At 38.5% G+C, this 12,527-nt stretch overlaps 2 protein-coding genes across 2 annotated transcripts in view; one reads left to right on the plus strand and one right to left on the minus strand.

Moving 5' to 3' along the window:
- Window positions 1–2,287, plus strand: part of LOC108679503 (dual specificity protein phosphatase CDC14C) — a 42,591-nt gene extending 40,304 nt beyond the window's left edge. Inside the window, exon 11 of the mRNA XM_018168134.2 lies at window positions 28–2,287. Coding sequence (XP_018023623.1) covers window positions 28–169 — 142 coding nt within the window. The 3' untranslated portion in view covers window positions 170–2,287. The remainder of the gene's footprint in view (window positions 1–27) is intronic.
- A 2,919-nt stretch (window positions 2,288–5,206) lies between these two features.
- Window positions 5,207–12,058, minus strand: LOC108679449 (splicing factor 3B subunit 5). The gene is made up of 2 exons (XM_018168070.2): window positions 11,857–12,058; window positions 5,207–5,447 (listed from the first exon to the last, which is right to left on the minus strand). The coding sequence occupies exons 1-2, from the start codon at window positions 11,918–11,920 to the stop codon at window positions 5,254–5,256; spliced, it is 258 nt and encodes an 85-aa protein (XP_018023559.1). The 5' UTR covers window positions 11,921–12,058; the 3' UTR covers window positions 5,207–5,253.
- Window positions 12,059–12,527: the final 469 nt, after the last annotated feature.

Consider the following 12,527-nt stretch of genomic DNA (forward strand, 5'->3'; position numbering starts at 1 on the left):
GAACTTTTGTTTCATTTTTTTTCTCAGTCGCGGAAACAGTCACGGCAGCGGTGGGACAAGGCTTCTCACTTACAGCAACAAAAACAAGATCAACAACAACAGCAGCGGCAGCAGCAGCAGCAATGATAACAGCATCAGGACGTCGAAAACAACTATTGTCAGCAGATGACTACCGCTGCTGTCATCCAGTGTGCCTAGCCAAACCACGAACATCAGCAACGTCAGCTGCGGCAGTAGCAGCAGCAGCAGCTGCGGCCGCTCACCCGACTTCACGACTTCTGCACAAACAAATGACGAAATTTTTACCGCGTCAGATGCCGAGAATTATTCCTCGGAGTCTCTTTCCTCGGTTGTGGCTAACGAACAGGGAAACGGTCAAAAAGAAGCACTTGATCAAACGTTTGGCTCAGAACTCGGCGCTCGGGAGCCACTACGACTCGATGGCAAGCCTCCCTACGGCTCCCCAACCTCAGGTTTGTCTGACTCCTTGTGCCGCCGATCGCCCCAGGGCAGTGATGCTCAGTCAGCGACACAAGCCAACTTTATCGACGGCGGCAAGAAAAGAAGGAAGAAAAGAATCAGTAGCGTGCGGAAACCATGCTCATGTGACTCCACCTCAGCATGCGAGTTCTGCGACTGTACCTATAAACGACAGTCTGTGTCTGAGCCGAGTAAACCCGTTAATGGCACAACACAGCACGCTGAAACCATCCGCAAGAAAATTGAATCCTTCCGAAGACGATCTCTCTTCTCTGTCAAATCCATGTCGCGACACAGCAAGGAAGAAAGTGACTTTGAAACCATCGGCAGAAAACCAAAGGCTCAAAGATTCCAAGATCTTGTTCTTACCGAAAGACATACCTCCTCCCCCTCCTCCTCCACCGCCTCCACCTCCTACTCAGAGGAGAAAGGCACTCACCAAGATGGACGTAGACCCCACGAGAGTTCCTCCCCCTCTACCCCCCGCCTGTCGAAACGTACGTCTACCTCCGCAACGAAGCACAACCTTGCGAATCAAACCTCCGGCAACGAAGCGCATAAAATCCTGTCCGACTCTGCCTTTACAAAAATTCAATCAGTTCGATCTGTCAAGTCAGGCTTTACTAGAGTTTCATCTACAACAGCAACATCCAGGTCAACTGACAGCGACTTCTCAGAGATCGAAATCTGTGCCAAAACTGCCGAAACCAATTCAAAAACAGACATCGCGACACCCGGCGGCTCAACAACGCAGTTTGACCCCAGACCCAAAGCTAAATTACGTGGTACGGAAGCCTTTGAAAGAAGCTTACGGAGCCCCCAAGCAAAACTCGCTCCTCAAGAGTCTAGTCAGCGCTGGAAGTTCTTTGGCAGGTTCTCGCAAACCAAACAAGCAACAGTGACTGCAGACAAGAGTATTTCTTATGACGAGCCTTCTGACATGAATCTTCTTTGTGACGAACGTGACTTGCCGTTTGATGAAACCGTCACTGAAACTGTGCCGGATGATATGTTTGCTTTATCATTCGACAAGTCAGAAGATTGGAGCACCAACACTGAACAAACGAAAGACCTTGGTTCGTCACGCATCCAGTACCGGTCAGAGAAGTCGTCAACGGTGCCATTTCCCACAGGAACAATCAATAAGGCTTCTTCGAAAAGACATGGAGATGCGAGTTTCCAGCGTCCGGTCAAAGTAAGTGACCGTAAACGCAATTCAAATCCCTTGAATAGTAGTATAAGAGGGAAAGCATCTCGCGCCTCAACAATAACGCCGAAACACACAGGAACTAACCGGCTGAGGACCTCTACCCGTTCGTCGCCACGAACTGAACGCAAATTCAAGTCAACTAATACGAATAAAAGCAGGTATCATCATGTGCCTGTGCCGCTTGAAGTCGCAGCCGCATTGAGGAAAAAGAAAAAGAAGAAGAAACCTAACATTCCCATAGTGAAGACTACTGATCAGTATGTTATCCATAAAGAAAAGGGAACTTACAAAGTTACTCGCAATATCCCAGACGATTGAGTAATATACTAAACAGATATTGCAGTAGGGATGTCTGAATTTTTTTTAGAGTTAAGAGAGTACATGATTTTGCCGAAGCTTTTGGCTGCTGGCTAACTCGTATCTATACGAGTGTCTAACGACGGTGATTTTCGCGTAATCGGAAAAATAACACGATGATTTTCTTTGGGATGGCATCTGAAGATATTGAGGCACACGGAACTTCATCTTAACGTTATCTCCTTACGAGATGCATACACGATTTTAATAAGAAAACTGTTAAGACTCTACAAAAATTTAGCTATATTTAAAGAAACAAACGCGCGCGTTTTTTAAACTGGAATGCATCTTCATGACATCATTGATGGTATCTTATTTTCTATTACTGTTTTTACTGAAATTGTGAATGTGGAGTTGAAATGTCATGTGTGAATTCTTCGCAAGGAAAAACGTGAATCTCTTTCGAATAGAGCCTTGCTTTAAACTAAGATATCTTTTACTACCAAAGGAACTCGTTTTTATGTTAATATTTGTCGCTTGTTATTCACACTGTGTATGAGGCTTCAGAACGTCAAGTTTAACGATTATTATAGTATGTGGTATGCAATATTTACTTAAGGCTTCGATTGAAATTTCAGCTGTTAACCCAACATGGACTAGTTCGTCATTCCGCTTACTAATTGTATGTACTAAGAGATTGGTACGTGACGCCAGCAATTATTCGGGAAGTTACTTGAATTCGTTTAAGGGGAGCGTCTGCCCCAAAAATTATCTCGGCTATTTACAGACGGATCACTTTGAAACTTGGTACACATATGTAAAATCAAAAAATAGACAGCTTTTATTCGTGTCAATTTTTCGAAAAAATTTGGATAGGGCAGAATGTCAGCTTTAAAATTAGTATAAAAACCGAAAAAGTAAAAATTTTCAATTTTAGGGTAGACGCTCCCCTTAATGGTAGTCAATGAATTTTAGTGCTAGCGGGCACTGTTATGATGGTTTTATCATGTGATTGAGCCACCTGTACAGTTTTTTATCGGTAGTGCTTTTCTCTATTACACTAGCATTAACCTGGTCAGAAGTGTCGTTTTCTATCTCAGAGAGACAAGTTAAGAATGTTACCAGCATCAGCGACACTCCTAACTTGGTCTATTCTTCAACGCTTACACTACTACAATAAATTCGTTTTCAATGTGCTGGGAGCAAATTAATGCTCGTTAATATGGTAGGACGCTTTACATCTACATCGCGCCATGACTAAACGCGTGCAGATGCTCAGTAACATGCGAAAAACGTCTGACTTGAGAGCTGCCTCCCACTGAAATTTATTGACCGTCACTTCTCGACGTGAACAAACTTTGTACGATTAAATCATGATATTTATAAGACATAATTGACTAACATATTTTTATTTAAATTAGTGTTTACATTCTACGAGCTAATCTTTAGCCAAAATTCTAGGTATTTTTCCTGGAATTATCCAACAAAAATAAAAAATCTGTACCGTAGGTCCCTTTCCACGTATCACGACTTGGCCATGAAATAATTCAATACTAAAAACTAACATAAAAATCAAATGGGGGCTCGCGAGTCAGATAGATTTGCTTGAGTAAGTGCGTAAACTATTGTTACTGTGATGCAATAGGAAGGTGATACGTGGCTTTTAACGACTAATTGTTTTGTAATCAAATACCTTTTAGTGCGTGTTGTACTGTATAGTAATAGTTGTTAATGTTAAAGAAAATGTTTAATATCACTAAGTACATCTCTACACAGTATGAATATTTTGGTAAGGTTTAATGTTTCTCGTTGAGGAGAGACATGCTGGTGTCGATTCATTCTTTGGTAGGCGCAAGTAGTCAACTCGTCGCTTCTATGCTCGTTTCAAAGCTTGTTCTGTTAAAAGCCCTTTGGTCTGGATTCAAACTCGTGGGTTTGTCTTGCAATCGCAGCTCCACGCAAGCAGCATAGTGGCGAAGGCAAATTTTGTACGGTACGATTGACTGCATTACATCGATTCATTCATCACAAGCTCTAAGGCAAGGGAAAAATTCGGTTTTTATGCTTGAAGGTAGGTGGATAATATTTTGTTCTATGGAAAAGATAGGGATATCCAAGGTGGATAATGCTTTGTTCTACAAAAGAGAAGTAAATTCTGGAAATTCATCTTCGTAGTTGAACTGATCCTTGTTTTGGCCGTTCCTCATTCTACTTTCTTCCACTCTTACATTTCCATGGTGAGGCGGCTTGAATTCTGTTCATTAGGATATGTATACATTTATATAATTTTATGTTTATGCTCTCTGAAATCCTTAATTTCGTGCTGTGTCATTAGGTTAGTAATTTTAACTCGCATTACTAGCTGTAGAACGACTTGCTTACCTCCCAGTGTAGCATATCTAACAAATAAATCAAACAATCTTTAATGCTCACGAATTTCGTAAACAAAACATCTGATCCTAACAACTTCTCTACATTTGTTACAAACCTTATTGGACACCCGTGTTGGCAAATTTTTGTACAAAAATGTATTTTTCTAACGATCACTTAATACAGAAGATCATAGACCGATTGTTTGGTATAGATATACCTAGATAGTGAGGCATATTGTAAAGTTCTGAACGTGAAAGCATCTAGATGGAGTTTTTGAAATGAGATGGTTTCCTCCTTTCTCCGATCCAGATTTGGGACTTGTATACCATCTTCATGCCCACTCCTAGGGCCAACATCCTGATGTAATGTACAGTAGTTCAATTACTGATTCCTGCCCACATTAACTGTGATACAATTCCATACTCTGTGAGTACCAGTAATCCATTTATAGATCAATTATTAGAAAAAAACATAGTTCATTAAATGAAATGATTTTTTGGTTAAGATTTTCATAAAGAAAGAGAAGTTGAGAGATACATCGAGTGTTGTCAATAATATTATCAGTAGGCCTGCTTTACTCCAATGCTGTAGAATATAGAGAAATAAATGAGTATGACTTTCCAACTGCAATTTTATTTGTCCTTGAGATAAAATTCAACTCATTTATAATGATTTTTAGGTTCACTATTATGTGGTTTTATTAGCCCTTATGTGCAGTACAACTAAATTTGTTTCTCACCATCTTCCCAGTTAAGATTTAGATGCTTTCTTCAACACATGAATTCTATCTTTGGTCACATGTGGGTTGATTTCATATGATTCAAGGCAAAAAATCTGAAATGGTTCAAGATAAAAACTTTATTCATGAAAATACTTTGATATTTATCACTGCCTTAGTCTTCAGGTCTCTCAGGAGGAGGTCCGCATGGCTGGACCATTTTTTCCATCATTGAGAACTTGATTCTTCCCTTTGTTTCATTCTCACAGATGGCCACATAATTCAGCATGTCAAAATGACCCATGAAGGAAGCATATGTGTCTCGCTGTTGATTCACACACCATTCAAATTGCGAGGTGTCAGCATGCCCTGCAGAAGAAAATCAATTCCGTAGTTAGCAGCCACTTACAGTACTTCATAGTTCTCATGAAGAATCAATGGAATAATGCTAGTTGTTCATCAATACCTGACCAGCATTTTGAATTTTCACAAAATTAATAAAATCTGATGTCTGATTCATAACATTGGCAAAAACTTAGATTGTTGCTTAACTCTATAATGAAATTTTCATGTTGAATGACATTTTTATGGCATAAAAGATAATGAATGTCCAATTTTATTTATTCTGAATGTTGTCCTATGACTAAACCAATCATTGAACGTAAATGTATAAAGAGACAAAATCAATCAAAATATGGTGCCAGCAATATATATTATATGGAATTACAGCAATGTTTCAAAATTTTCATCACCAAATTAAAAAAACTAAAACTATGAGCTCTGGCTACAAATCAAAGCTCAAGTTGGAATTATTCTCAATCATTATTATTATTCTAAGTCTGAATTACTATCATTTGGTAAAATGTTTACATTTAACCTATCTACAATGTTCCATTACCGTCTTGGTAACTAGATTGCATTTTTAATATATATAATATATCAATATTCATTGACTATAATAACATTAAAACATAATATTTATTAGTATTGTTAATATAAATTTTTCAAACTCAAGATGATATGTGTGATGTACAGTGCCAAAACACAGATTTTTTAGGTTCAGTTCTTTTTTAATTTCCTCTTCTACTCAAAATTTAAGCCAATGTTTAATGTATGTTAATGCTGATATAAATTATAAATGATACTTTACTGGTCTACTCATAGGACTCAAAAACAAACTTGGGGATGAGTCTAAAAAAAGTCTCTGCTATGACACCATGGGTCCTGATTGAGTTGAAAATAGTGAATACCATAGAGGATTGTGGATACCAGCATTCACATTACTGTCCAATAGAATGAAAAATGAAATGAATGTCAAAAGGTGTTTGTTATCAGCAGTCATAATTTACCACAACTGCACTTTAGCATCTTTCAGGCCATGAATTACTGTGTTAATTATTATGCTGTACCATATCAGCTATATTTTATAGGCTGGGGCAGTCACCAGTCAGGTTTGCACAGCAGGAAATGGAGAAGGGAATCACAGCAAATGAAAAATTGTAACATAACACAGCTGTGAGGATTGTAATTTTTCTACTTCTGATTAAAAATTTCATGGCTCCAAAGTGATAATTTTTTTATACATCCAGAATCTAGCAGCTTGATTGTGCACTCTTTGCAACAATTAGATGGGAGGTAATTCATGAGACAGGAATCTGGCAGCTCTGAAATGGCAGGAAAGCTCTATTCAAGGCTTGAATGATAGATATATTGCACGTCTGGCTGTGAGTAGATCCAATTTGATATAAAGCTTCAATTAATTTATTAAAGCAGACTTGGATTCTACTTTCCAACAACAGATTTTCATAAACAAGTTAACATGAATGGCCATGGTGTCAATGCAGACTTTTTTAGACTCATCCTAAAATTAATTTTTGAGTCATGTAAGTAGACCAGTTTACAGTAAAGTATTATGGATACACTTACAAGCATTATCATACATAAGAAATAGGTTAAAATCTTAGGTATGTGAGGAAATTAACAATGAACTAGTTCTAAAAAATTGGTGGTTTGTCACCACTATGCAGAGGGTGGATGCAGCATCGCCAATATATGGATTTTTAAGCCCAAAGCATCGCCGGCCATTTTAAAGATGCGTCGCCGGGTAATTTTTAATGAAAAGCCATTTATGCTGAATAATGACAAACTATTTACAAGCCACGAACTTAAATACAAGGTTGCATGCACGTGTTACCCCAAATAACTAATTTTACCCTAAAAACAGTCCGATTGTACAGCAAGTGTCAACTGAACATGTAATAAAGCAGTCTGACCGCTCTAATGTGACCGAAACTACGCAATCGAAAAAACGTTGTTTACATTTTTTGCGGGAACTCATCGCAACTGATTTCCGGACAAGCTTCGCTGCATCGTAATCCATCCAACGTACCGGAAACCTTACTTTTTTTCTAAATAGTTGGCCAAAGACTGAGAAATATATTAAATGCAAGAATTTCAATCTAAATGTGTCGGCAAGATCTTCTGAAGGCGAAAATTTGGCTACTGAAGCGTCGCCAAAGATCTTGCAATATTCATCCACTCTCTGCACAGTGGGAACTTTGTCACCATGAATGAGTCACCTGTGTCATCATTTAATAATTTAGTGTTAACTGCCATAATAGCTGGTAAAAACTTCATAAATGACTTTTTGTTCAAAGCAGACAAACTGTCAAATAGAAAACTTTACCACAAACTAGTAGTGCCTCATGTAGCCATGGAAACTGGAAAGTACATAGGCTTATGATCCTATCTACTTTCCAAGCTATAACTGGACCAGCCAGATTTCTTTTATAAGAATTATCTTTGATCTTAAAGTTAATGCTAACAAAATTATATACCAATTTCGTCACTAGGTTCAAGAGTTATATAAAAATGTCACTTTGAAACACTAAAACTTAAGCAATCTGCAAGCTAAAATCTGAAATATCAAGCAAAATCTTCTGATGATTATTGGTAATAAAAATGCATTAGGATTGAATTTTAAAATTTTCAGGCCATAAAGGACTTAAAGCTAAAGGGTACCTAATTTTTCCTAATTTTAACTAAAGAAATTAGTTAAGCAACTTAAGCTCAAGGGCCATTGCAATGAGAAGATATAACGTATGAGAACGTATAACATAAGCATAGTCTTATTTGTCTCACTCACTGGTAAATGCGGGTGCCTAAGTGGTAACTTGTTCCCAAATTTTCAGTTTGAGTGAATTTGGCTCATCGCTCATGCCTTGCTCTTGTACCCCAGACAGGAATAATGGGCAGATTTTTTAGAATACCGCGGGTGAAAAGAGGCTCTTCAAGGGTGAAGTTGGAACATCACGGGTGCAATTTTCGTCCTCCCGGGTGCTTCTCGAAAATTGCAGGTGAGAATTTACTGTTCTCGGGCAATTTTACGAAATAGCGTGTGAACAGCTGCGACCTACCGTCTCTCAACTTCTCGCGCCGAGCCGCCGAACGAGAGGTGACGCGCCATAGACCAGCAAATTACCTCAAATCAGCCCTGGAGCCAACATCAACCTTCTAAATGCTATTGATATAGTCATCCTGGCAGTGGCACCTAAGCAGCTGTACTCAATTGACCCATCGTACCTCATGAACTTTAAACCAACAATGCTTCAGCTCACAAGCTGCTATTCCACATAGTTAACGGTTGAAACGTCGTTCTCCAATAACTTTCAACCGACACCATCACCTCGAAGGATTGGATCGTCGGCAAGCATATGTATATGATACTCGTATGTCGGATGGTTCTACAGGCAATTAAGTTGAGAACACTGGTTGTCGAGTCATTACTATGGAGTTCTTAAGAAATTAATGCAGTAGTAAAATAGATAATAAATACGATACAAAAGTCACTTGTTTTAATCGTATAACATAAATAATCTTCAGAATACTTCAAGCCAGGTGGCCCTGCAGTTGTTAAAGCTCAAAGTACCAAAATTGGAGCAAACATGCGCGTGTTCGATACAGCTCTGCATGTGCGCCAGGGGAGCACAGCCATGCACCACCAATTTTGTGCACCAATAAGCCCTGAATCGAACGCCTTGGATCTCTCCGGACATCCACCAATCAGCCGTGAACCACTCGGCTTTGTCTTCCTCCGGCCACGCATAGAACCTGCCGTGCACCACCAGGCCGCAGATCGAATCTGACTTCAGGGCATCGTTAAATTACATAATTTTACGTTCACCGCATCTGAGGTTAGGTTTCAGATAGTATAGTTCTGTTCCAAAATTTATCGTCCTTCGACAAGTGTCCGTTCGACTGAGGGCTGGTTCGACTCACGGCCTAGAGACTGACGGCTTGAATTGTTGAAGGCTACGTTCCGGAAGGCAGGAATCATGATGGTCCATTACATTCAGGGAAGTGGTGGTCTTTGGCAGGCGACCCGTGCGCCAGTTTCTGGTCAGAATCGACGAGGAGCAGTCAAGCAAAACTTGGAGCAGTGAGTTTCGCGTTCGAGACCGCAACAAGCTGTGAATGTTCTGCGTTGTTAAGAATAGGCGGCAGGCATATGGCCTCATAAATGCTGAAACTGTTATATTTATTATTATCGTATTTATTTTGTTTATTGTTAACATCTGAGCATACCGCCTTCAATTTGCTGGGCCGTATGTATCCAACTTGGTCAAATGGCTGCGTATTCTTAAACATGTCCACGTATTCTTATTATCGTGTTCTAATAATATAAGTGTTCTGAAGGTATTCCTGATATTTTTAATAATATAAGTGTACACGTATTCCATATATTGTATTCTTAATATTCTTAATAATATGAGTGTCCCCACATTCTTATTATCGTATTACTAATATTCTTAATAATACAAGTGTCTATGTACGGTATTAAAGTATCGTATTCCTTATAATATAAGTGTCCACTTATTCTAATTACCGTATTCCTAATGTTCTTAACCCTTTATGCCCTGGCGTGACAAATTCGTCACACAGAAAAAAAACTCGGTTTTCCAACAATTTCACGTTTTCTGTCATTTTTTCGAAAAATTCACAGGAATAAAAAAAGTCTTAGATTTATTTTTTACATATGTGTACCAAGTTTCAAAGTTATCTGTCGGTAAGTAACCGAAATAAAATTTCCAATTTCCAATGGCAATGTCCAATTTCTTATGGAAATTCTATTTCAGTTAATTACTGACAGATAACTTTGAAACTTGGTACACATATGTAAAAGATAAATCTATTATTTTTTTGTTCGTGGGAATTTTTCCAAAAAAGTGAAAGAAAACGTGAAATTCTTAGAAAACTGACAAAAAGGGGGTACTGTAGAAATCTATCACCTCCTATGATTTTTGAGCTACAACATCGAGACGCATATCATTCGATGCGTAAGGACCAGTATTTTTCAGTATTCTGCGCCGCAGAATACTGAAAAACTAAGAAATTCATACTGAAGAAGATGGATTAGTCCTTGGTTTTTTTTAAGCAACGTTCGAAAATTTAAATAAACTTTGGAAGACACTGAGACTGACAGCCGACACGTGTCACGGTGTCAGCGCAGTAATGAGCAATATTCTATGTCTGACTTGAGTTGAGAGCCTCACCAAAGTTCCCGCTCGTATTTACTATAGAAAAATACATTATATCAAACATACATTATTTAGTTGCAAAGGAATGAAAACCAGTTCAACTCATCATTGGTTACGGCATAGTGACAAAGCAGAGAATTTTTTAGACTCTCCCTCATGTTCATTTTTGAGTCCTATAAGTAGACCAGTAAAGTATCATGGATACCAGCATTATCATTCTTAAGAAATTGGTTTAAATCTTGAGTTTTTAAGGAAATTAAAAATGAACTGATTCCAAAAAAGCTCTGGTTTGCCACTATGGGTTACGGTGCTCGAGCAATTCAAAGATGTGTTATATCATGAAGGCAACCCCACAACAGTAATACCTAGAGTACACTGCACACCCTCACATTAGCAAATCAGGATGTCAACTGCAACTTCTGCAAGGTTGCTGACTTGCTTAGTTGTCTCATTACTCTCGTAGGTACTTGGTGTTTGGTGAGCCGAAAGGCGGTATTCATAAATCGCGTTCACGTCATATTTGCTTCTCGAGCAATACAACGGTCAAGTGGTTCGACGAACTTGAACGTTGCTCCTGGTCCAGTAGCTTCTGTTCAATTGCGCGTCTGGCTTCCGTATTTTCTGGCTTCAAACTTCATGCGGATTTCACTTTTCTGATTGCGCTGCGGAATTCGACTTGCATTCATTATCAATTTTGTGCATCCTGCAGAATTAGTGCCATTTTTTCGCAGCCTAAGCCCCCTGCGGAATTCATTAACAGGTGGACTAATCCCTCTGATGTCGCGTTTTTTCCACTTAGGAAACTGTGTAAATGTGGTAAAAACTGTGTAAATGGGGTATGCTGTGTAAAACAGCATACCCTTACGCATAGTGGCAAACCAGAGATTTTTTAGAATCAATTCATTTTTAATTCCTCATTTACCTAAGATTTAAACAAATTTCTTATGTATGATAAGGCTGGTATCCAGGATACTTTACTGGTATACTTATGGGACTCAAAAATGAACTTGAGGGAGAGTCTAAAAAACTCTCTGCTTTGCCACTATGCCCTTACGGGCCTTACCTATGCTATAACTTCTTAAGGCCACTTTTGAAATAATTTCCCTCATATGCAAATTTTCGAAAAAGCTGCCAGTGACAGATGTTAGAGCAAAGTGAAAGTCTAAAGGTCAAAAAATAGTTTTCACCAGCAATTTCTTTCTAATCCTAAGCTCCTATTATATCCATATTGATATGCTCACCTGTTCCAATGTACTTTGACTGCAGATGTTCCAATTGTGAATGAATATTATAACGATCGCCCATGATGATTTGTCTTTATAATAAGTAAACACGTTCAAACTGGGTACCTAATCAACACCTACTAATCTGCTTCGAGTTTGAGAGTTACTTGGTTAAGATACGGCGCAGCACCGACGAAGGTATTAGCGCCCCTGAGACTGAGTTTGAGAGAGAAATGAGTAACAACAATTGAGACCGTAATGCTACCGGTTCCGCAAGCGGAAAACATTCAGACAGAAAATATTTGTGTTCAAAAGGATCCGACTGTATAATAACTTAGAGCCAATTTTTGTTTGGTACTTTCTCGCTTAAGATAATTGAAATTTAATATCGGTTACTATTGTTTTAATGATGAATGTTCTGGGTCCAAAAAGACAATTCTTCCGGCAGTTTTCCGAATACAGTCACAATAAAATATTCCTCAAACATTAGAACAAACCAGAACAAATCGCTGAAATTTTGTACACGCTTTCTTCAATCAAAACCGTCAGCTAATGTTTTGCCTGCCTGAAATTTTTTTTAAATTCAGTCGTATATGCCTTACTGCCAAGTGAGCAGTTCATTGACAAGGGATTTTTAGAAAAAAAACCAATGACCTTATTAAATTAAAATTTGACTATATTAAGCATAT

Source organism: Hyalella azteca, unplaced genomic scaffold (assembly GCF_000764305.2).
Source record: "Hyalella azteca isolate HAZT.00-mixed unplaced genomic scaffold, Hazt_2.0.2 contig6661, whole genome shotgun sequence".
NCBI lineage: Eukaryota > Metazoa > Arthropoda > Malacostraca > Amphipoda > Hyalellidae > Hyalella > Hyalella azteca.